General features: G+C 49.4%; 1 protein-coding gene and 1 long non-coding RNA gene across 2 annotated transcripts; one reads left to right on the plus strand and one right to left on the minus strand.

Annotated features, from left to right (window-relative positions):
• Positions 1-5,105: 5,105 nt before the first annotated feature.
• LOC139177167 (uncharacterized) lies at positions 5,106-9,629 on the plus strand. Its single transcript, XR_011561647.1, has 2 exons — positions 5,106-5,856; positions 9,267-9,629. It is a non-coding gene; the product is annotated as an uncharacterized lncRNA (long non-coding RNA).
• A 570-nt stretch (positions 9,630-10,199) lies between these two features.
• On the minus strand, positions 10,200-21,463 carry NOSIP (nitric oxide synthase interacting protein). The gene is made up of 9 exons (XM_019979316.2): positions 21,324-21,463; positions 13,448-13,620; positions 12,781-12,886; positions 11,857-11,938; positions 11,276-11,438; positions 11,066-11,184; positions 10,700-10,887; positions 10,477-10,585; positions 10,200-10,306 (listed from the first exon to the last, which is right to left on the minus strand). Exons 2-9 carry the CDS (start codon positions 13,515-13,517, stop codon positions 10,235-10,237), a joined length of 909 nt encoding a protein of 302 aa, XP_019834875.1. The 5' UTR covers positions 13,518-13,620; positions 21,324-21,463; the 3' UTR covers positions 10,200-10,234.
• Positions 21,464-21,587: the final 124 nt, after the last annotated feature.

Here is a 21,587-nt window from a genome sequence, read left to right on the forward strand (position 1 = left end):
GCTGACTCATTGGAAAAGATCCTGATGCTGGGAAAGACTGAAGGCAAAAGGAGAAGAGGGTGGCAAAGGATGAAATGGTCAGATAGCATCACTGACTCAATGGATGTGAGTTTGAGCAAACTCTGGGAGATAGTGAAGGACAGGGAAGCCTGGTATGCTGCAGTCCATGGGGTGGCAAAGAGTTGGACACGACTTAGCAACTGAACAACAACTTCCTTCAAAGGGACAGTGTCCTTGCTCTTGTCTCCAGTGTAACCAAACATATCTAAAGGATTACAAATCAATTGGAAAGTATATTCGTCCTGGAGATTACAATTAACAGGAAAAGCTGAGAAAATGAATCCTATGTTAAAGAGGAGCATTAGTAAAATATGTCATGAGACTAATTTAACTTTGGGTTAGGCCTAGACAGTAATTGTTTTGTCTTACCCAGAGTTTATAATTGTTACCTGTTGGAGGGTTGGAATTTTTTAATCTCTGTGGCTCAAAGCTTTTAATTATAACACACTGCCCCCTAGTGGCGGAAGGTGGAGACTCTGTTTAGGAAGTTCAGTTCACTTCAGTTGCTCAGTTGTGTGCGACCCTTTGTCACCCCATGGACTACAGCACGCCAGGCTTCCCTGTCCATCACCAACCCCCAGAGCTTGCTCAACCTCATATCCATGGAGTCAGTGATGCCATCCAACCATCTCATCCTCTGTCGTCCCCCTTCTCCTCCGCCTTCAATCTTGCCCAGCATCTGGGTCTTTTCTAATGAGTTAACTCTTTGCATCAGGTGGCCAAGTATTGAAGCTTCAGCATCAGTCCTTCTGATGAATATTCAGGACTGATTTCCTTTAGGATGGACTGGTTGCATCTCCTTGCACTCTAAGGCACTCTCAAGAGTCTTCTGCAACATCACAGTTCAAAAGCATCAATTCTTCGGCCCTCAGCTTTCTTTATGGTCCAACTCTCACATCCATACATGACTACTGGAAAAGCCATAGGTTTGACTAGATGGACCTTTGTCAGCAATGTCTCTGCTTTTTAATATGCTGTCTAGGTTGGTCATAGCTTTTCTTCCAAGGAGCAAGTGTCTTAATTTCATGGCTGCAGTTACCATCTGCAGTGATTTTGAAGCCCAAGGAAATAAAATCTGTCACCGTTTCCATCATTTCCCCATCTGTTTGCCATGAAGTAATGGGTCAGATGCCATGATCTTAGTTTTTTGAATGTTGAGTTTTAAGTCAGCTTTTTCACTCTCCTCTTTCACTTTCACCAAGAGGCTCTTTAGTTCCTCTTCACTTTTGACCAAAAGGGTGGTGTCGTCTGCATATCTCAGGTTATTGGTACTTCTCCCATATAGGAAGGAGTAGGGCAGATTTGTAGCTTTTTGAGAGCTGCATGGCTACTTGATGCAAAGAGAAGAACCGACTCATTGGAAAAGACCCTGATGCTGGGAAAGATTGAGGGCAGGAGAAGGGGGTAACAGAGGATGAGATAGTTGGATGGCATCACCAACTCAATGGACATGAGTTTGAGACTGCTCCAGGAGATAGTGAAGGGCAGGGAAGCCTGGCGTGCTGCAGTTCATGGGGTCACAGAGTCAGACACAGCTGAGCGATTGAACAACACTGTTTTAAAACTTTTTTTTTTTTTTTAATCAAAACAATAGACATAGCAACAAATTTGTAGGGAACAAATTATGATTAAAAGCTGCCCAGGGACTTCCCTGGCGGTCCAGCTGTTGAGATGCCACACTTCCAAGGCAGGTGGCTTTAATTAGTCACTACCCAATTCCCTCCTCCCTTCAGTCACTCAGTCATGTCCGACTCTTTGTGACCCCATGGACTTCAGCACTCCAGGCCTCCCTGTCTATCACCAGCTCCCAGAGTTTACTCAAACTCATGTCCATTGAATCAGTGATGCCATCCAACCATCTCATCCTCTGTCACCCCCTTCTTGTCCTGCCCTCAATCTTTCCCAGCATCAGGGTCTTTTCAAATGAGTCAGTTCTTCGCAAACCATTCAATATCACAGTAATCCAAGCCTATGCTGAAGAAGCTGAAGTTGAACAGTTCTATGAAGACCTACAAGACCTTTTAGAACTAACACCCCAAAAAGATGTCCTTTTCATTATAGGGGACTGGAATGCAAAAGTAGGAAGTCAAGAAACACCTGGAGTAACAGGCAAATTTGGCCTTGGAGTACAGAATGAAGCAGGGCAAAGGCTAATAGAGTTTTGCCAAGAGAACGCACTGGTCATACCAAACACCCTCTTCCAACAACACAAGAGAAGACTCTACACATGGACATCGCCAGATGGTCAACACCGAAATCAGACTGATTATATTCTTTGCAGCCAAAGATGGAGAAGCTCTATACAGTCAGCAAAAACAAGACCAGGAGCTGACTGTGGCTCGGATCATGAACTCCTTATTACCAAATTCAGACTTAAATTGAAGAAAGTGGGGAAAACCACTAGATTATTCAGGTATGACCTAAATCAAATCCCTTATGATTATACAGAGGAAGTGAGAAATAGATTTAAGGGACTAGATCTGATAGTGCCTGATGAACTATGGACAGAGGTTCCTGACATCGTACAGGAGACAGGGATCAAGACCATCCCCATGGAAAAGAAATGCAAAAAAGCAAAATGGCGGTCTGAGGAGTCCTTACAAATAGCTGTGAAAAGAAGAGAAGTGAAAAGCAAAAGAGAAAAGGAAAGATATAAGCATCTGAATGCAGAGTTCCAAAGAAGAGCAAGGAGAGATAAGAAACCCTTCCTCAACGATGAATACAAAGAAATAGAGGAAAACAACAGAATGGGAAAGACTAGAGATCTCTTCAAGAAAATTAGAGATACCAAGGGAACATTTCATGCAAAGATCGGCTCCATAAAGGACAGAAATGGTATGGACCTAACAGAAGCAGAAGAGATTAAGAAGAGGTAGCGAGAATACACAGAAGAACTGTACAAAAAAGAGCTTCACAACCCAGATAATCACAATGGTGTGACCATTCACCTAGAGCCAGACATCCTGGAATGTGAAGTCAAGTGGGCCTTAGAAAGCATCACTATGAACAAAGCTAGTGGAGGTGATGGAATTCCAGTGGAGCTATTTCAAATCCTGAAAGATGATGCTGTGAAAGTGCTGCACTCAATATGCCAGCAAATTTGGAAAACTCAGCAGTGGCCACAGGACTGGAAAAGGTCAGTTTTCATTCCAATCCCAAATAAAGGCAATGCCAAAGAATGCTCAAATTACCACACAATTGCACTCATCTCACACGTTAGTAAAGTCATGCTCAAAATTCTCCAAGCCAGGCTTCAGCAATATGTGAACCGTGAACTTCCAGATGTTCAAGCTGGCCTTACAAAAGGCAGAGGAACCAGAGATCAAATTGCCAACATCCGCTGGATCATGAAAAAAGCAAGAGAGTTCCAGAAAAACATCTATTTCTGCTTTATTGACTATGCCAAAGCCTTTGACTGTGTGGATCACAATAAACTGTGGAAAATCCTGAAAGAAATGGGAATACCAGACCACCTGACCTGCCTCTTGAGAAACCTATATGCAGGTCAGGAAGCAACAATTAGAACGGGACATGGAACAACAGACTGGTTCCAGATAGGAAAAGGAGTACGTCAAGGTTGTATATCGTCATCCTGCTCATTTAACTTATATGCAGAGTACATCATGAGAAATGCTGGGCTGGAAGAAGCACAAGCTGGAATCAAGATTGCCGGGAGAAATATCAATAACCTCAGATATGCAGATGACACCACCCTTATGGCAGAAAGTGAAGAGGAACTCAAAAACCTCTTGATGAAAGTGAAAGAGGAGAGTGAAAAAGTTGGCTTAAAGCTCAACATTCAGAAAACTAAGACCATGGCATCTGGTCCCATCGCTTCATGGCAAAGAGATGGGGAAACAGTGGAAACAGTGTCAGACTTTATTTTGGGGGGCTCCAAAATCACTGCAGATGGTGATTGCAGCCATAAAATTAAAAGACGCTTACTCCTTGGAATGAACGTTATGACCAACCTAGATAGCATATTGAAAAGCAGAGATGTTATTTTGCCAACAAAGGTCTGTCTAGTCAAGGCTATGGTTTTTCCAGTGGTCATGTATGGATGTGAAAGTTGGACTGTGAAGAAAGTTGAACGCCGAAGAATTGATGCTTTTGAACTGTGGTGTTGGAGAAGACTCTTGAGAACCCCTTGGACTGCAAGGAGATCCAACCAGTCCATCCTAAAGGAGATCAGTCCTGGGTGTTCATTGGAAGGACTGATGTTGAAGTTGAAACTCCAATACTTTGGCCACCTCATGAGAAGAGTTGACTCACTGGAAAAGACTCTGATGCTGGGGGGGATTGGGGGCAGGAGGAGGAGGGGACAACAGAGGATGAGATGGCTGGATGGCATCACTAACTCGATGGACATGAGTTTGAGTGAACTCCGGGAGTTAGTGATGGACAGGGAGGCCTGGCGTGCTGCGATTCATGGGGTTGCAAAGAGTCAGACACGACTGAGCAACTGAAGTGAACTGAACTTCGCATCAGGTGGCCAAAGTATTGGAGTTTCAGCTTCAGCATCAGTCCTTCCAATGAATAGTCAGGCCTGATTTCCTTTAGGATGGACTGGTTGGATCTTCTTATTGTCCAAGCGACTCTCAAGAGTATTCTCCAACACCACAGTTCAAAAGCATCAATTCTTCGGTGCTCAGCCTTCTTCACAGTCCAACTCTCACATCCATACATGACCACAGGAAAAACCATAGCCTTGACTAGACGAACCTTTGTTGGCAAAGTAATGTCTCTGCTTTTGAATATGCTATCTAGGTTGGCCATAACTTTTCTTCCAAGGACAAACGTCTTTTAATTTCATGGCTGCAGTCACCATCTGCAGTGATTTTCAAGTCCCCAAATAAAATCTGTCACTCTTTCCACTGCTGCTGCTGCTGCTAAGTCGCTTCAGTCGTGTCCGACTCTGTGTGATCCCATAGACAGAAGCCCACCAGGCTCCCCCGTCCCTGGGATTCTCCAGGCAAGAACACTGGAGTGGGTTGCCATTTCCTTCTCCAGTGCATGAATGTGAAAAGTGAAACGGAATTCGCTCAGTCGTGTCCAACTCTGTGCGACCCCATGGACTGTAGCCCACCAGGCTCCTCCATCCATGGGATTTTTCCAGGCAAGAGTACTGGAGTGGCGTGCCATTGCCTTCTCCGCTTTCCACTGTTTCTCCATCTATTTGCCATGAAGTGATGGAACCAGATGCCATGATCTTAGTTTTATGAATGTTGAGTTTTAAGCCAGCTTTTTCACTCTCCTCTTTCACTTTCATCAAGAGGCTCTTTAGTTCTTCACTTTCTGCCATAATCTGCATATCTGAGGTTATTGATATTTCTCCCGGCAATCTTGATTCCAGCTTGTGCTTCCTCCGGCCCAGCATTTCTCATGATGTACTCTGCATATAAGTTAAATGAGCAGGATGACGATATACAACCTTGACGTACTCCCTTCCCTATTTGGAACCCGTCTGTTGTTCCATGTCTAGTTCTAACTGTTGCTTCCTGACCTGAAAACATATTTATCAAGAGGCAGGTCAAGTGGTCTGGTATTCCTATCTCGAAGAATTTTCCACAGTTTATTGTGATCCACACAGTCAAAGGCTTTGGCATAGTCAATAAAGCAGAAGTAGATGCTTTTCTGGAACTTGCTTGCTTTTTCGAAGATCCAGTGGATGTTGGCAATTTGATCTCTGGTTCCTCTGCCTTTTCCAAATCCAGCTTGAACATCTGCAAGTTCACAGTTCACATACTGTTGAAGCCTGGCTTGGAGAATTTTGAGCATTACTTTACAGCATGAGAGGTGAGTGCAATTGTGTGGTAGTTTGAGCATTCTTTGGCATTGCCTTTCTTTGGGTTGGGAATGAAAACTGACCTTTTCCAGTCCTGTGGCCACTGCTGAGTTTTCCAAATTTGCTGGCATATTGAGTGCAGCACTTTCACAGTATCATCTTTCAAGATTTGAAATAGCTCCACTGGAATTCCATCACCTCCACAGCTTTGTTCTTAGTGGTGCTTCCTAGAGCCCGCTTGACTTCACATTCCAGGATGTCTGGCATTAGGTGAGTGACCATACCATCATGATTATGTGGGTCGTGAAGATCTTTTCTGTATAGTTCTTCTGTGTATTCTTTTTTTTTTTTTCTTCTGTGTATTCTTGCCAACTCTTCTTAATCTCTTCTGCTTCTGTTAGGTCCACACCATTTCTGTCCTTTATGGAGCCGATCTTTGCATGAAATGTTCCCTTGGTATCTCTAATTTTCTTGAAGAGATCTCTAGTCTTTCCCATTCTGTTGTTTTCCTCTATTTCTTTGCATTGGTCACTGAGGAAGGCTTTCTTATCTCTCCTTGCTATTCTTTGGAACCCTGCATTCAAATGGGTATATCTTTCCTTTTTTCCTTTGCCTTTAGCTTCTCTTCACAGCTATTTGTAAGGCCTCCTCAGATAACCGTTTTGCCTTTTTGCATTTCTTTTTCTTGGGGATGGTCTTGATCCCTGCCTCCTGTACAATGTCACAAACCTCAGACCATAGTTCTTCAGGCACTCTATCAGATCTAATCCCTTGAATCTATTTGTCACTTCCACTGTATAATTGTAAGGGATTTGATTTAGGTCATACCTGAATGGTCCAGTGGTTTTCCCTCCTTTCTTCAATTTAAGTCTGAAATTGGCAATAAGGAGTTCATGATCTGAGCCACAGTCAGCTCCTAGTCTTGTTTTTGCTGATTGTATAGAGCTTCTCCATCTTTGGCTGCAAAGAATATAATCAGTCTGATTTCGGTGTTGACCATCTGGTGATGTCCACGTGTAGAGCGTTCTCTTGTGTTGTTGGAAGAGGGTGTTTGGTATGACCAGTGCGTTCTCTTGGCAAAACTCTATTAGCCTTTGCCCTGCTTCATTCTGCACTCCAAGGCCAAATTTGCCTGTTAGTCGAGGTATCTCTTGACTTCCTACTTTTGCATTCCAGTCCCCTATAATGAAAAGGGCATCTTTGGGGGGGGTGTTAGTTCTAGAAAGTCTTGTAGGTCTTCATAGAAACGTCCAACTTCCCTCCTCCCTTCAGCCCCTGGTAACCACTAATTTATTTTCTGTCTCTATGGATTTGCCTATTCTGGACATTTTATGTAACAGAGTGTGACCTTTCGTCTGACTTTTTACTTTGTATAGTGCTTTCAAGGTTTATCCACGTTGTAGTATGGATCAGAACATCATTCCTTATGTCTGAGTAATATTTCATTGCATGGATTCAGCCCATTTTGTTTACCCATTCATCAGCTAATGGACATTTGGGTTGTTTCTACTCTGGGGCTATTAGAAGATTAGTGCTGCTAGAATCATTCATCGGAGAAGGCGATGGCACCCCACTCCAGTTATCTTGCCTGGAAAATCCCGTGGATGGAGGAGCCTGGTGGGCTGTAGTCCATGGGGTCGCACAGAGTCGGACACGACTGAGCGACTTCACTTTCAATTTTCACTTTCATGCACTGGAGAAGGAAATGGCAACCCACTCCAGTGTTCTTGCCTGGAGAATCCCAGGGACGGGGGAGCCTGGTGGGCTTCCGTCAATGGGGTCACACAGAGTTGGACATGACTGAAGCGACTTAGCAGCAGCAGCAGCAGAATCATTCATGTCGAAGTTTCTGCATGAACATTGTTTTCTATTTTCTTGGGTCTATGTGTAAGAGTGGAATTGCTATGCTCATTTTTAAAGGGATATGAAAATCTACTCGCACGATATCCTTTTGCATTTTAAAATTTTGATTCAGATAAAGTCCAGTTGTTTTTCTGTATAGGTCTATGAGTTTTGATAAATCAGTCATCCGACCACCACAATTAAGATACTGAACAGATCCATCATGCTGCCCCAAATTCTTATTATGCCAGCCTTGCAGTCAATCCCTCCTGCTCCCCTAGACACCAACAATTTGCTCCCTGTATATATAGTTCTCCCTTTCTAGAAAAGTCTCCCCATTAAAAAATCTCAACCAGTAATTATAATTGTCCTAAAATGCTGTCTGTGGGCTAGCTGATGCTGAAGGTCAAGATAAGCGCAGCATCCCCCACCCCATGCCCATTTCTTGCTCTAAACTGTAGACCACCATCTAGAGAACCTCTGCTGAGAAAAGACAAAATTTGTCTCCACTTCCCGTCCCACCCTTAGCTTCTGCTGTGGTCTGACTCTTGCTTCCTCTCCTTGTTACATTTGAAATCTTAAAGAAAACCTATTTCTTAGAGCTAAGACCTTGACTTGCACCCTACCCCTCCCAGGAAAGGGTATCTCAAAGGGCCTGTGAATTAAGGAGTGAGATTTAGGCTTCTTGTGGAAATCTGGGATTTCCAAGTTGCACCTTTAAGTCTTTATTTGGGGTGGTGAATGGCCTGTACCACACATAAACAGGATTGGAGTCCTTGGGTGGATGTGGTTCCAAGAGAAGACTCCGGGTAGTTAAAGGCTCTTAGGGAGGACAGAGATTGGGCGTGTTTAGCCTGGAAGATCCCATGGACGGAGGAGCCTGGTAGGCTGCAGTCCATGGGGTCGCTAAGAGTCGGACACGACTGAGCGACTTCACTTTCAGTTTTCACTTTCATGCACTGGAGAAGGAAATGGCAACCCACTCCAGTGTTCTTGCCTGGAGAATCCCAGGGATGGGGGAGCCTGGTGGGCTGCCGTCCATGGGGTTGCACAGAGTCGGACATGACTGAAGTGACTTAGCTTAGCAGGGAGGGCTAATCTCATCACTCTGGGTATAAAGGGATGGGGTGAGAGCTTGCCACAGTGGAGAGGTGTGTGGGTGGCAGTGTGTCAAGTCTGAGGGAGGAGGAAGCGTAAAATGATAGGGGGGAAGGGCAGGACTGAAGAAGGGGATCCAGAGGTGGCTGATCTCTGGGGGAACCTGGGTTCAGCTATGGCCTTGAGCAGTGTGACTTTGGGCCAGCTTTCTCAGCCTCAGTGAGCTATTCTGCAAAATGGGTACAAGCATTCTTCCCTCAAGATTGTGGCCAGGACTTGCACACACTGTAGACCGACAGGCCCAGAGGGCAAGGGCGCCCTGAGTGTCAGCAGCACCTCAGCTAGTTTCTGGAGACTGGGATCCCAAGAGCAGGGCATGAAGGTTCTAGAAATGTCTGAGGGAGGAAATGCTGGGTTTTGGGGGCTCCCCAGGGTGCAAGCAAGGATGACCCACCCTCCTACTGATAACTCTTCCCTGCAGCACCCCAGATGCACCCCCTGGTCCTACACCAGACATGAGCTTGCCTAGCATTCAAGGACACTTATGAATCTCGTCTGGGCTTTGGATGACAAGCCCATTTTCCAAAATGAAAGGGCAGAGACTGTTCAATGAACGGAGAAGTATGTGCATGGAAATCTCTTTGGTGGAAAAAACTCCTCTGAGAAAGACCTGGCTGATGAAGACCTGGCAGGACAGAACCCGGGGATCGCTCTGAGAGGCAGGACTTCCAGTCTTTATTTTTACACTCTTTGCCGTATTTTGCAGCTTTTAGCTCTGGTTCTCCACACTGCACAGGGTCTGTTTTTCTGACTCAACGGTTATTAAAAACGTAGCTTGAAAGGGCCCCCCTGCCCTCCCAGCCGAGTCCGAGCTCCAGGCAGGTCCACCAGACCGGGTTGCTCTGACCTCCTCCCACTCTTCACACCCGCCGAGCACATTGCTGCCTCTGGGCTTTTGCACTGCGGTTTCCTCTTCCTCTCCACCCTCCAGCCTTCAGCCGGCGGGGGAGGGGGTGTTCCTCACAGCCTTCTCTAGACCGGGTGCCTAACTTTCTCTCTCTCTCACAGACACAGCACTTCATTTCCTTTGGGTGTCTTATTACACTTTGCAATGGGAGACACGTGCCGCTAAAGCTCCCAGGCTTCAAATTTGGTTTAACTCAAAAGGAATGCGCGGGGATTTCCATCTAGCCCGTTAACGTGGCGCCCTCCGGTGGTCGCAGCTCACATTCCGACTTGGGGCCACTCAACCCATTTACAGCTGTGCGTTTGCATTCCATTCAGACTTCACTCTTAACGTGAGACCACACCAAACATTCCTAGACCAGGCTTTCAAAGCACAGTCATTCCGGAGCGCACGCCATTCCCGGGCTCCTGGGCTCCGGTGCGGTGAATGAAGGCGCCACATGGCCAGTAGCGTCCAAGCCCCTTTTATTTGGTTTCCCGCGCTCAGGCCTGCATCACCGGCCGGGACTTCTCCGCCTGCAGCTTCACTCCGGAGCCCGCGAAGCCGGTGCCGCCCTGTAGGAGGAGAGGGTGCCATGAGGGTTCCCTAGCTGCGGAGGTGAGGCTGGCTGCGGAGGCGAGGCTGGCTGCGGAGGCCCCGGCTTGATGAGGGCGGGGCTAAGATAAAAGGGCGGGGCCTCTAGGAGGAGGGCGGGGTTACCGGAAGGCCAGGGGGCGCCACTCACCCGCTGCAGCACGATGATGTCACGGTCCGTGAGCTTCTCCCCGGTCACCGGGTCCACCATGTCCTTGCGAATCAGCTTCTCCACGCACTCCAGGGTGACCACAGCCCCACTGCGGTGAAGGTGAGGGTGGGGGGTGTGGATCAGGGGCCCCGCCCCAGACAGTGGGCCACACCTGCGCCCGCCGCGTCCAGCAGGTCCCCGGCCTGTCCCCTTGGCGACTCACGAGGGCCGCAGCACGGCGCACGGCGTGGCGTTGCTCAGGCTGTCGCGGGTCACGGCGCACACGTAGCGCTCGCTGCGCGTGATGAGCCCCACGCGGTCCACGGAGCTGTCCAGCGGCGTGAAGCGCACCGGCGTCAAGTCGGACATGCGCAGCGGCTTCCCGGACATGGGGCAGGTCACGATGCGCGACTGGGGGTAGGGGTGGGGGAGGGAGGCAGGGTCAGCAGGCGGCGCTGGAGCCGGGTGGTGGGAGGATGGTGAGGGGACCTTCAGGACCCCCGTTTGGGCGGGGGGTGTGTGTGTGGGGGTGACCTGGCCCTCTCTGGCAAAGAGTACGCACAGGCGCGCGCTGGGGTAGGGGGCTCACCGGCTTCTCCAGCTTCGTGGCCTTCGCCTCGGGGGTCAGCGACGGGATCCAGAAGCTGGGCAGCGCTTTGTCCTTGTCCTTGCCTGCAGGGCCCGCACTGGACCCGGGTTGGGCATCGTCTGTGGGGAGGGGGGGAGGGGCTAGGATGCCGCACCCACGGAGGCACCTGTGGGACCCCCCCCCCCCCACCTGCAGACTCATCTCTCTCACCTGGGCCGTTCCCTGCCGAGGCGGCCTTGGGCGTGAAGGGGTTGAGGGGCCGGCTCACGATGGCTGCCTCCTTCTCCAGGAAGCCCCGCACGTGGTCCTGCGCCGCTGCCCGCTGCAGCTCCTTCTGCTCCTCTCGCCGGGCGCCCCGCTGCTTCTCGTAGGCCTGCAGGCAGCCAGGGAGCAATGAGCCGGGCACCCTCCTGTGGGTTGTGGGTTTGGGGCACCCTAGGTGGGGGCAGGGTGGCTCTCTGAATTTAAAGGAGGGTAAACCGGGACCCACCCAGGGGACACTCCGGGCAGAGGCTCTGTTTGGTGCCGGCTGGTGGCCGCAGTCATATGCCGTGTGTCTGCTGCCTTGGCTGGTTCCTCCCATCAACTGTAGGACGCCTGAACCATTTCCCTTTTAGCTGGTTTGGGACTCGGTGGCTTTTCTGTCCCTTGGCAGCAGAGTGGTCAACAGCTTGGCTGGAGACAGACTGCCAGAGCTCAACCCTGCCTCTGTCACTGATGAGCTCTGTGGCCTCTAGAAAGTGCTGTGACCTCTCCTGGCCCTAGTTTCTTCACCCATAAAACAGGCTCACCTTCATCTGCCGGGCAATTTCCTTCTTCTGGTGCAAAATGTACTCGAGGATTGCTTCCCGCTCATACAGGTAGCCATCTGGGCTGCAAAGACAGGATAGGACAAGAAAGCATGGCCAGTAGTTAACAGCCACCCGCCAAACATCAGCTCTCTGTCCTGGAGACCCCCTAAGCATCTTACAGGCAGCAGCTCACTCAGGGCTCTGCTTAGCTCTCTGAGGTGACTGCGCCGTTTTAACTCTCCTGGCTTTGTAATGTGCTCCAACACGTAGGGGAAAATCTCGTGCCATAAAGGGTTAGCTCAGGAAGCCAAGGTCGTCCACACCCTGCATATTCCAACCAAAGGCCTGGCCTGTGCCTGGCTCCTGGGAGGGTACTTCTAAGCCCTTGGAATGTCCCGCCTGATAAGGGTTTGCCTGGGGGGTATGGCTTATGTGGCATCAGCTGGATCTCTGCAGTCAAGTGAGGGAAGTGAAGTCGCTCAGTCATCTCTGACTCTTTGCGACCCCATGGACTGTAGCCTACCAGGCTCCTCTGTCCATGGAATTTTCCAGGCAAAGGTACTAGAGTGGGTTGCCATTTCCTTCTCCAGAGGATCTTTCCAACCCAGGGATCGAACCTGGGTCTCCCACACTGCAGGTAGACACTTTACCATGTGAGTCACCAGGGAAGCTTCTGCAGTCAAAAGGTAGATAACGGGAAGCACTCTGTGAACTGTTATCATGGGCTGGCGGTGTCCCAGGAGCCCTACCCTCTATTATGAGCGTATTCTCTCCCACACCCCGTGAAGTATACTAGGATCGTGCCCAGTTATCAGAGGGAACACCGAGGCTCCGGGAAGGTAGGTGGCTTGTCTAGGGTGCCTTGGCTGTACAGCCCCTCTTGCCCTTTGCCCCCCGACCAGCCCACCCACGTGCCCAGCTTACGTGACGACAGGGTCGTGGCAGGGCTGCAGCGAGAGGCAGCAGCAGTCGAAGTCCTTGACGGCATCCCGGCTCAGTCGAATGTTCTGGGTGCCATAGCCTGAGGCCGCTGGGGACAGGAACACACAGACGGACGGAGAGACAGGGGACGTGCCCCTGTGCAAATCCGGAGAGAAAGGCACAGCGAGGACACAACAGAGGTGGGGGGCGCTTGTGCCCGGGGTCTGTGTGTTGGGGGCGGGGCACATCCACAGGAGGTGTTCATCCCCAGAGGGTAAGTGACAGGCTCTGAGGCAGCCCGAGGGCCAGCTGAGGGAAGAGGCTTGTGGCTGACTCCCCTCGGGCCTTCTGGCTCTGGGACCCAGCTCAAGCGCCCGCATCTCTCTGGGCCTCAGTTTCCCCATCTGGAATATGGGCTGACAACACTGATTCCTTCCTCTGTGGGTGTTTAGGAGGCTTAGTCGAATTCAAGCAGGAAGGCACTTAATGTACAAGCAGGGAAAAGGTTGTTGGCTTGTGTGGGCTGTTATGTCTCTGGTTATGACCATCAGTCACATGGGCTATGTTAACACGGTCAGGAGAAAGACACACACAGCAAGCTCAACCAGAGGGGCAAAGTGAGCGACCTGGGCATTTTGGGGTCCATTTGCCCCCCTCGCAAACCCAGTACCTGTGTCCTTCTTTTTCTCATGGTAGGTGTAGACGGCCCCTGCTGTGCAGTTCTTGCCGTGCCGCGTCATCCCGGCGGGGAGGAAGGGGTAGCTGCAAGGCGGTGGTGACCAGAGGGAGCCCACACAGAGAGGACTGGACCTTTATGGTCCCCGAGCTGACCTGATGGGGAAGCTGGGAGTGGGGCAGGGGAAGATAGTTTTGTACTCATTAAATGGTTAAGAAAGGCCTCTACCCTCAAAAAAAAAAAAAGCACTCCATCCTGAAAAAGACCTGAAGTTTGCTTCTGGAAGTGGTGTTGGAAGGGGCACAAGTTGCGAGTTATCCTGAGGTGGTGGAAGGAGGGTTACGTGCAATCTGACAGAAAGTTCTGGCATCCGAGGCAATGGGTGGGGCCAGAACTCACGTGGGAGACGAAGCGCCAGGCAGATGCTCTGGGTTCTTGAGCCCATGTGGATGCTACACGCCCATTTCAACTGAGCGCGTCTGGATTCGCTTAGGTGCAGTGCGCCTGTTGCTCAAGTTGTTCCCTCATGTGTCATTTGCATTGGAAAAAATTCCAAGTTTTCAAAACAAGTGTTAGAGGGAGAACTGACTGGTAAATCAACCAGAAAAACCCAGCTACCCTGATAGGAAAACGCGCCAAGGGTGAGAACAGGTGAGTTACAGGAGCGGCCCAAAGACTGACAGGTGGATGCCTCAAGCTCTCCTCACAGGAGAACCAGGATGAGACGTCACTGTGCTCCTCTCTCCAGGGCGACGGGTGGCACCGTGAGCGCGTGCTAAGGCCAGGGTGAGGGCTGGCAATAGGAGCCCCCGCAGGGGGTGCTGGGGGAGCATGTACGAGGATGTTCACAGCGGTGTCATTTATCCTGGAGGGGAGCTGAAGGCAACTGAATATCCCACCCTGGTGAAACGGACAGTGAGTGCCCACCAAGGAGACCACCCAGCAGTGAGATGCAACTGACTGGGTGTGTACAGAGCATCATGGGTGGATCTTAAAGCCATGGCACTGGGTGAAAAGGAAAGAAAACAATCTACACGTGCACCAAACATTACATTTTGAACACCTGCAAACAAAAGGATCAAGCATGTAACAATGGCTGCCCATGTAAGGGAGGGGACTGGATAGGGGATGGATGCACGCATGCTCAGTCGCTTCAGTCCTGTCCCACTCTCTGAGACCCCATGGACTGCAGCCCACCAGGCTCCTCTGTCAGTGGGATTCTCCAAGCCAGAATATAGGGGTGGGCTGCCATGTCCTCCTCCAGGGGATCTTCCCAACCCAGGGACTGAGCCCACATCTCCTACATCTCCCACATTGGTAGGCAGGGTCATTACCAGCTAGTGGAAGACTAGGGGGATTACAAGAGTAATCCCCTTTTAACAAGAGTAAATCAATCGAACAAGCTAAGGGTTGATGGGATCAATGGAATAAGACCTTCTGCCTGGCCTTGGCCCTCTCCTGGCGGTGACTCTGGATGGGTAATTCCCTTTCAGCGCCCTTTGGGTAAGAGGTGCGGAGAACCATGGGCTGAACCTGATGTTAACTGGATGGCTGTGTGGATTAAATGAGGTCATATACAGAGTCTGGCTATGGAATGTTCAGGAAATTATTCTCTCCAGTTCTCCGGCTGCAAGGAGGAGTCAGAAAGCAGGGGTGGGGGCACCACCAGGGGCTCCCAAAATATGAAAAAGCAACTTCATCTTTATTTCTCTGGTTTGTGATGCTTTCAGAAACTTGCCTTTCTCTTTCAAAACATAAACCTCTCCTGGAACTTATGGACCTTGCACGCCCCCTACTGGCGTCTTCCTCCCAGTAGGTACATTTACAGAGAATAGATGCACAGACCCGTAAGATGCAGTTGATGTGTTTTGACAGATGCATACACCCTCCTAACTACTGCCCCAATTGCGATGTGGAACATTCCTGTCACTCCAGCCGCAGCCACTGTGCTGCATGCAGCGGTTCACCTTGGTGAAACACCCCAACTCGACCCACGGCCTCTCCTCAGGCTTCCCCTCACCCCCCAGCTTTGGAGCAGGTGTCAGGCACCTGCTGCCTCCCCAGCTCACCTGCCACCCCCCTCCTCCACCCTGGCCCCCTGGCTTCCGCCCCCATTCCCCCACCCATCACCACTCATGAAGGTCGAGTTCACCTCCGCAGGGACAAATTCCCCACTCTATTCTTAGTTGTCAACTGCCTTGACCCTCCGTGGTATTTGGCACTGGGCTGCCTGTCTTGTGGCCAAGCTCTTTGGCTTTGTGGACTGGGACATTTTCTCTCTGAGAAGAGAGGAACTGCTAGAGAGGGATCATCACTTCTCTGGGCTGTCACAGGAATAAGCACAAGGGACACTGCTTGACCCCTGACCCCTAGGCCAACTCCCCGCGGCCTCATGTCATCAAGCGTCCAACTTCAGCCACCCTCTGAGGTCTGCTCCATCGGCATCTCCACTTTGGAGAGAGGCAAACAGAGGCACAGAAGTGAAGCCACTTGCCTAAGCCAGTGGTTCTCAAAGTAAGGTCTGCCAAGACCCCAGGGGTCCCTAAGATACTTTCAGGGGGCCCACAGAACGATTTCCATGACATCAATATGTATTTGCCTCTGTTCCTCTCATTCCCTAATGAGCGTCTGGTGGAGTTTTCCAGAGGCTGTGCGACTTGTACTTGTACAACCCTGGCTTTAAAAAATGTCTGGTACGGAGTGAAAGAAGCCAGGTACAAAAGGCCCTATTGTTGATTCCGTTTATATGAAAGGTCCAGAATGGGCAGATCCACAGAAACAGAAAGGAGACTGGTGGCTGCCACCCGCTGGGAGAAGGGAGGACGGGAGTGGGGAGAGGCTGCTAAGGGGGATGGGGTTTCTTTCTGCAGTGATGAAAATGTCCTGAAATCCGAAAGTGGAGATGGTTACAAAAATAGTGATTATATGAAAAACCAGAGTTGTATACTTTAAGATGAGTTTTTTGTTATTTGAATATTTCAATAAAGACCCTTTCATGTCTGTTTTCATCTTATAAGGCAAGTCTTTTTTCCTTTGGCCGCACTTGTGGCTTACAGGATCTTAGTTTCTGGACCAGGGATCAAACCCAGGCCTTCAGCAGTGAAAGTGCGGAGTCCTAACCAGTGGACCACCAGGGAAGTCCCCTGATGTGGCCAACTATGATGGATCGAACTTCCACACACAAAAGCTTTTTGGAGTCCTTGCTGATTTTTAAGATCCTGAGACCAAGAAGTCTGACAACCGCTGACTGGGGTGGGCAGGTTTATGGTCTCCTCAGTTAGGACAGGCTCAGAAAACAGAACACTAGCACTTCAGAGAGGACACATCCAAGTAAGAGCAGCTATTATTTATCAACCTTCCCCTCTTAGAGAGGAGAAACCAGGCCCGTGGAGCCCCCCTGGCAACAGAGCCGGACTTGAACCCGGCACTTGGGCTCCAGAGCCGCCCCCCCTTAGTCACGTGACAGCTGGCAGTCCTCCCAGAGAGGTCACAATCCGAGAAGAAAGGCTAATCCACTCCCATTCTCCCAAGAAATCTTCAAAATCCACAGTCTAGTCCACCCTTTTAATATGTCTCGACTCAGAACAATTTTCACTGGAGGAACTTGTCCAACATTTTAGATTTCATAAAATTTACAGGAGCAAATGTACATTCACACGTCCTGGTTGCCCCAGACATACTTAAAAGTTTTCCAGGGACTGAATCCAGTATTGGTGCTTGAATGTAAATTAATTAAAATGAAGTGATTAAAAAAAAAAATACAGTCCCTCGGGGCCCTGAGACAAGTATCAAAGTGCGCCACAGCCTCTGGGGACTCGTGGCTACTGTGTTTAAAAAACATGATCACAATACCATGGATGCATTAATAATTCCTTAACATCATCTACTATCCAGCTGGTATTCAAATCTCCCTTATTATCTCCCCAGGTCTTTTTCTGCAGTCGATTTGTTTGAATCCTCAATATCCTGAGGTCAGAGATCCCTCTGAGAACTAAAGGATGAGAAAACTAAAGAAGAACTAAAGGATGCTACAAGTCCCCTCCCGAGAAGAGCATGGGGTCACATGGATGCTGCTGGCTGTCCCAGGGGGGTGTAGGCCTGTGTTGCTGCTGCTGCTGCTGCTAAGTCGCTTCAGTCATGTCCGACTCTGTGCGACCCCATAGATGGCAGCCCACCAGGCTCCTCCGACTCTGGGATTCTCCAGGCAAGAATACTGGAGTGGGTTGCCATTTCCTTCTCCAATGCATGAAAGTGAAAAGTGAAAGTGAAGCTGCTCAGTCGTGTCTGACTCCTAGGGACCCCATGGACTGCAGCCTACCAGGCTCCTCCATCCATGGGATTTTCCAGGCAAGAGTACTGGAGTGGGTTGCCAGCCTGTGTTAAGGGAACCCAAAGGGCCAATTACATTCAAGGAATTCACAGACAGATATAGGAAGTATCGGAAGCAGGAAGGAGGGAGGCTCCCTAAAAGCAAAGGGGAACATCTGAGATTTTTCTATTAATAGTGACTGGTATTCATCTAAGAGGTTTGGTAAACCCAGCCCTGTTATAAGCACTTTATACATGTTAACTCCACTGAATCCCAGGGCTTCCCTGATAGCTCAGTTAAGAATCTGCCTGCGATGCAGGAGACCCTGGTTCGATTCCTGGGTTGGGAAGATCCCCTGGAGAAGGGATAGGCTACCCACTCCAGTATTCTTGGGCTTCCCTGGTGGCTCAGACGTTGAAGAATCCACCTGCAACGTGGGAGACCTGGGTTCGATCTCTGTTGGGAAGATCCCTTGGAGAAGAAGGGAGTGGCTACCCACTCCAGTATTCTGGCCTGGAGAATACAGTCCATGGGGTTGGAAAGAGTTGACCAAGCGACTTTCACTTTCAGTCTCCACCGAATCCCACAGCACAAATGGCTGCTACAAACAAGGAAACAGAGGCAGGGAGAAGGTGCCCAGTGCAGCCGGGGGTTGCCCCAGGCATCTGCGTCTGTGGCCGAGGCCATCCCATCGCTGGTGCCGCCTGGCTGCAGGTGGCCCCAGGCTCTGTGCTGACTCAGTGTGGAATGGGCCCTACAGGCAGGGCCTGGCTCTGCTCCTGGAAATCCCTGTGGGCCTGGTGCACCCCCTACCCTGCCCTGGAAATCCCATCCGCTTCCTCCTCCCAGGACCCGTCAGGAAGCCTGAGGGAGGCATTCCTGATGCTCTGACAACGCCCTGATTTACCTCCATTACAGCCATCTCAGAATTTCCCCCTCCAGACTAGGAGCCCCCTAGAGGTGGGGCCTGGGCTGGACTCCAGGCTGGGTCCCAGCACTGCCTGGCACCTGGGGGTGGGGGCTGGGCACAGAGATGGCATGATAGTATCAGTTAACGACTTCCAACCATAGGGCCTGGGTAGGTGTGTAATCAATGAAACGAACCATCCATCCAGTCAATACATCACAAAAGAACTATAATAATAGAAATGACTGGACTTCCCTGGTGGTCCAGTGACTAGAAGACTTTGTGCTCGTAATGCCGAGGACCCAGGTTTGATCCCACATGCCATCACGAAGATCAAAGATCCCATATGCCACAACTAAAACCCACCACAGCCAAATAAACAAATAAATATTTAAAAAGAAAAAAAACCAGGATGGTGTGGAGGGGGAGACTGTTGGAAATTAAGAGGAATTTAAAAGACAAAACAATTATTTGAATTGATTCTGATTCAAACAAATGACATTTTTATTAGGGTTGCTTTTGTAAGTATTATGATAATAGTATGATATTATGATAATACAATTATGATAATAGTATTGTGGTCATGGAAGAAAATGTTCCCGCTTTTTTGTGTGCCTGAAAACGAAGATCATGGCATCCGGTCCCATCACTTTATGGGAAATAGATGGGGAAACAGTGGAAGCAGTGGCTGACTTTATTTTTCTGGGCTCCAAAATCACTGCAGATGGTGATTGCAGCCATGAAATTAAAAGACGCTTACTCCTTGGAAGGAAAGTTATGGCCAACCTAGATGGCATATTCAAAAGCAGAGACATTACTTTGCCAACAAAGGTTCGTCTAGTCAAGGCTATGGTTTTTCCTGTGGTCATGTATGGATGTGAGAGTTGGACTGTGAAGAAGGCTGAGCACCGAAGAATTGATGCTTTTGAACTGTGGTGTTGGAGAAGACTCTTGAGAGTCCCTTGGACTGCAAGGACATCCAACCAGTCCATTCTAAAGGAGATCAGCCCAGGGATTTCTTTGGAAGGAACGATGCTAAAGCTGAAACTCCAGTACTTTGGCCACCTCATGCAAAGAGTTGACTCATTGGAAAAGACTCTGATGCTGGGAGGGATTGGGGGCAAGAGGAGAAGGGGACAACAGAGGATGAGATGGCTGGATGGCATCACTGACTCGATGGACGTGAGTCTGAGTGAACTCCGGGAGTTGGTGATGGACAGTGAGGCCTGGCATGCTGTGATTCATGGGGTCGCAGAGTCGGACACGACTGAGCGACTGATCTGATCTGATGCTTTTTAAAATTAAAAAAAAAATTGTTGAAAAATTTTTAAAAAGTTGAGGTATAGTTTAATGTTGTGAAAATGTCTCTGCTTTTTACACATGTATCCTAAAGTATTTAGGGGTGAAATGTCACGATAGACAGGCTTTGCCTTATATATTTAATTAAAAAAAATACCCAGCCAATATGGCAAAAGTATTAATAAACAGAAACTCTGGCCATAGGAATTTTTATATTATGATCCCACTTTTATGTAAGTTGTGTTAGGTAGGAAGTTAGACATGAGCAAGGAGGGGAAGCCTGGCTGAAGGAGACACACCCAGGAGAGCTCACAAATATGCTACAAATATAACCACAGAGACTTTTCAACTCCTGCACAGGTATCCTATTCACACAGTGGATACAAAATGACCACAGGGGCCTCTCCAAGTAACCTTACCTGCGGTGAGGCAGTTAGGAGCCTATTAAGACATAACCAACACAGCCTGCAGCTATACAATTTATAATTAAATCATTGAGCGTATGCTCATTTCTATTCCCTTTCATTGACTGGTGGTGGGTAGAAGCCCTACTTTGAACGGGGCAAAGCCAAAAGAAGACTGGAAGTGTAAAGAGGGAGGCTTGACAGGAAGGATGAGGAGGACTCCTACGGAGTGTTGGATTAATAAAAGATTATCTGCTTGAGCTGAATGGAGCTGTAACTTGTCTGTTGTTCTACACCTTTTCGTCCATTGCTCCACATTTTTGTTGCCACGAGACAAGAACGGAGGAAGAGACATTAACCTGACAGGTGGGACACTTTCATAGTAAAATATTACAGTAAAACTGCTTTAAGGATCCATCAAGACCTCAGTTCACAACGAATCGGCAGCACCATCAAGGTGAGAACCTAGGACTGCCTAACCCCAAAGTTCCACAGAGGAAAACGTTAACCTACAGCAACTCCAAGAGGGAAGGGCCTGTCAAAAAGGTGCAAGGAGGCAGCGGCGGCGACTGCACAACCCTTCCCCGCTCTCCCCATCACGATCTGAGAAACTGAGGCCAAGAAAGGGGGTGCGGGGGTTGCTTCTCATTCAATATCACTCCTTAGACCTCCAGGAGTCCCAGTCTCTTCCGTGCCCTGGGATCCGCAGCCCATTCGTCTGCACTGGAATTAATACTATGGGGAGAACTGCCGGATGAAGGTTTGGCTACCTAAAGGGATTTAAAGCACCTCCAATTCGGCTTTAAACTTGAGGCACCTAGAGCGCTCTATTAATAACTGCCAGGAAGTCAGCATTTCAAAATATTGTCCCAGTCTCCCTCAGGACCACAAGACTCTTGCCCACAGGAAGGCAATCGCACTAACACTATTCTTCTACCGCCTAGAACTCACCTCACAGACGACCCTCTTTCCTCGGTGGCTACTTCAACAGTACCCCTACACCGGAAAGGAGCGCTGTTTTCCCTCTCCGCTCCGACGCTTCCGCCCGGGGAAGAGACCGGAAGTAGTTCTGCCCCTAAAGGCGGAGATAGCTCTTCTGGCTTCGTAAATTCTCCTTTCTTTTTTTTCCTCCCCCCGGAAACGTGAGTGGCAACTCGAGGGTTCCGGCCGGTGAAACTGGCGTGAATAGGGGGCGTGCTTAATGAATACTAGGCG

Source organism: Bos indicus, chromosome 18 (genome assembly GCF_029378745.1).
Source record: "Bos indicus isolate NIAB-ARS_2022 breed Sahiwal x Tharparkar chromosome 18, NIAB-ARS_B.indTharparkar_mat_pri_1.0, whole genome shotgun sequence".
Taxonomy (NCBI): domain Eukaryota; kingdom Metazoa; phylum Chordata; class Mammalia; order Artiodactyla; family Bovidae; genus Bos; species Bos indicus.